This window comes from Vitis vinifera, chromosome 19 (genome assembly GCF_030704535.1).
Source record: "Vitis vinifera cultivar Pinot Noir 40024 chromosome 19, ASM3070453v1".
NCBI lineage: Eukaryota > Viridiplantae > Streptophyta > Magnoliopsida > Vitales > Vitaceae > Vitis > Vitis vinifera.
The window spans coordinates 9,390,484-9,393,727 of record NC_081823.1 but is presented as its reverse complement, the minus strand read 5'-3'; the positions used below and the strand labels follow the sequence as shown (position 1 = coordinate 9,393,727).

Sequence of the window (3,244 nt, the reverse complement as noted above, 5' to 3'; positions counted from 1 at the left end):
ATTTCTTTCTTATTATTATTATTATTATTATTATTAAATGTTTGGAGATTTTCAAATTGGATTATAAATAAATGTTGGGATCTCATTAGATTTAGGATTATTGGTTTTCCTAAATTTAATGCTATCATATTAATGCACGTGGGTATGGATGAAGTGAGATTTGCTCAAATCTCATACTTTTGTTTTTCTTTTAGTGACAATTCCATTTTTACCATAGAGTCATTAATATCTCTTTTCATGGTGATACAACAGTGGCAAGGGTGGATGTAGCTGCCAAAGCTAATGACCACTGTTCTTCTGTGTATAAATGCCTTAATTCTTAGACAAATTGGTCGTGCAGTTGAGAAAATGTCTCAATGTATAGGTTATTCAACATCATCTGGGTCTATCTGGACTCCTTCAGAAAACATTCTCTTAGAGAGAGCGATCTTGATGTTTCCTGAAGAAACCCCAGATCGTTGGTACAAAATAAGTAATCAAATTCCTGGAAAATCTACGATTGACGTGTTGGAACATTACATCAGACTCATACAGGATACTGATGCAATTGATTTTGGTGCTATGGATCGGTACATTCCATCCATGTGGGATTTAGAAGAAGGAAGCGACTCAAAAGAGAAAAAAAGGGGTACTTCATGGACAGAAGAGGAACACATACTGTTTTTGCAAGGACTTCTAAAATATGGCAAAGGTGATTGGAAGAATATTTGTCGAAACTATGTGACAACCAAAACTCCAACTCAAGTTGCTAGCCATGCTCAAAAGTATTTTGAACGACAAAAGCTTGGTAACGTGGAGAAGAAGAGGAAAAGATCTAGCATCCATGATATCACCATCAATCACATTCCTTCATCACATGGTAGTGATGCCCGATAGACATCACTTCCATGTATAGCTATATTAATATGTAGTTCTAATGCTATTCCTATATTTAATTAATAAATAAATTTCTTTTAAATCTTTTTTGTTGCTTGTTTATGTCACACTTCTTACCAAAATCAAAGCAAACTTTTGATACACAAGTTTATAAAAAAATTGTATAGTTTCTTTGAGGTCGACTCTAATTAATAGGTTAGGAAGTAATTCTCATGTAAGGTTTTATTTACTAACTAGATGATTTCAAAGGTTTGATAGTACTATAAGGTTTCATTTGTAATGAGATGTTCTAAAATTAGAGAAGCCATCAACAATTACGGTTCTTCTTGCTAGTAAAATGAATTTGCCCTAGGTAGGGTGCAAATTAAGACTATTAGGATGAGTTCAATTTACTCTTACAATTTCCTTGTTTCTTGGAAAAGTCTATATTTGTAGCAAAAATAGAAAATCATCTTTACTTGATAAAATTTGTTTCATGAAAAAAGAGTTAAATTTCTTTTTGACCTTTTTGAAAGGTTCCTAAGTTTGAATTTATTTCTAAAGTCATTATGGCATCCCTATGCCTATCTTAGCCCTTTGGGGAGGTATTGTTATTCCCTAACAATCCTTGACCATTCACTCTTGTACCACTTTTTGGAAGAAACCTTGATCACCATATATGAAAACTAGATGAAGTCTAAAGAGACATACTATAACTTTTTATGATATTCAAAGTTAGCAGTTTATTTGCTTTTCTAAACTAAAGGCAGTTTGCTTAGAGTTTTTCCTATTTTGTTAAAACTTCAAATAGCAACTTAAGACTAGAATGTGAGTGAAGAGAGTTCCATAGAATATCTAGGTGCCCTTGGGTCATTCCTTACTCCTTATTTTGCTCTCCTTCAATCTCATTTTGCTAGCCAATGTTGGTGGCTAACAAGTTGAAGAGAACTTAGTTTATGAATATAGGAAACTCCAAGGAGGAACCTTGATCCTTCCTCAACCCACTTGTACTACCATTAAAGGCTTTAAACTAGTTAAAAATTAAAATTTTAATTAACTTAGGATTGATTCATGATTTTAAACAACTAAACAAATGGAGAACAAACAAAATAAATAAATTAAAGGACTGAATTGAACTGGATAAACACAATAAGTAGAAGTTGGTCCACCTCAACTTTCCTATCCCCTACTAGCTTTGTAACATGTCTTTCAATAGAAAGGTTGTGGGCATGATATTAGAAAATACTATTCATGGGAAAAATATAATAATGAAAACTTCAAAACTACAAATTGAAAATTGAAAATACTATATAGCATTAGTAACTATGAAATCAAAGTATATTGCTTGTTCAACCACTATTCAAGAAGGTGTTTGGTTGGGGAGGTTCCTTTAAGAACTTGGTTTTGTTGCAAATACTTGAGAGGCTATTACTATATATTGCGATAGCATGGTTACTCTTGCATATGCAAAGGAGCTCAAATGTCATTGTACAAAATGAAATGGTCCTAAAGTACATTTCTATGAGGTTGTACGATTATAAATCCTTTGATTAAGTCGATCATTCAGGATATTTATTAGGCTCAAGCCAGGAGTTAAGAACTTCATAGATTATGATTTGTTTTGATTATTTTCTTATTTGACCATAACATTGATCTTTATTATTTGAGATATCATATATAATACCCATATTTCATTATCTATGTATAATTTTGACATGATAGATTTTATAGCATACAAAATGAGACATATCAACAGGTATGAATTGGCTCACTCACATAAGTATTGCCTTCAGTACATGAAGAGCAAGCAAAGATAAAGACACATTGAGCTTGCATTGTTGTGATAATGAGCTAAGCCAAAGTTATTTTTCACTTTAGGAGCCAACATCAAGTCTTTCATATTTTAATACCAAATATAGATGAATGTTTAGATCCTACTATAGAAGTAGTCACAATTTTTAGTGTATATCAGCTCTAGCAGTTCCAACTGCAATTGTATTTTGAATGTAGTCCTCCAAATATTTTTCTGTTAGTATTCCTTAAGAATAGGTCAGCTTGAATATTGTTGAAATATAGGATATAGTTATTGCTTTCTGTTTTGCTTCAATGTATTATTTATACGATTTGTTTTTAATGAAAATATTGAGTTCACACAATTATCAACTTCTTTATGGTATTAGAGCAGCTTCTCCTTCACTGCTAATTTTTCTTTTCTCCCTTTTCCCACTTCCCATACCGTCATGACTACTCCAAACGGTACACCAATTCTACCCACCAACAATGAATCTCAACTCCTCACAATCAACACAGCTGCACAAGCTCCTCTCAAATTTACCTCCTCCAAATATCTCTCACGGAAAATCCAATTTGAAACACTCTTCATTGGCTA

General features: G+C 32.4%; 1 protein-coding gene across 1 annotated transcript; it reads left to right on the top strand.

Moving 5' to 3' along the window:
* Positions 1-348: 348 nt before the first annotated feature.
* LOC100244612 (transcription factor DIVARICATA-like) lies at positions 349-876 on the top strand. The gene has a single exon (XM_002268366.4). The coding sequence runs from the start codon at positions 349-351 to the stop codon at positions 874-876; it is 528 nt and encodes a 175-aa protein (XP_002268402.4).
* Positions 877-3,244: the final 2,368 nt, after the last annotated feature.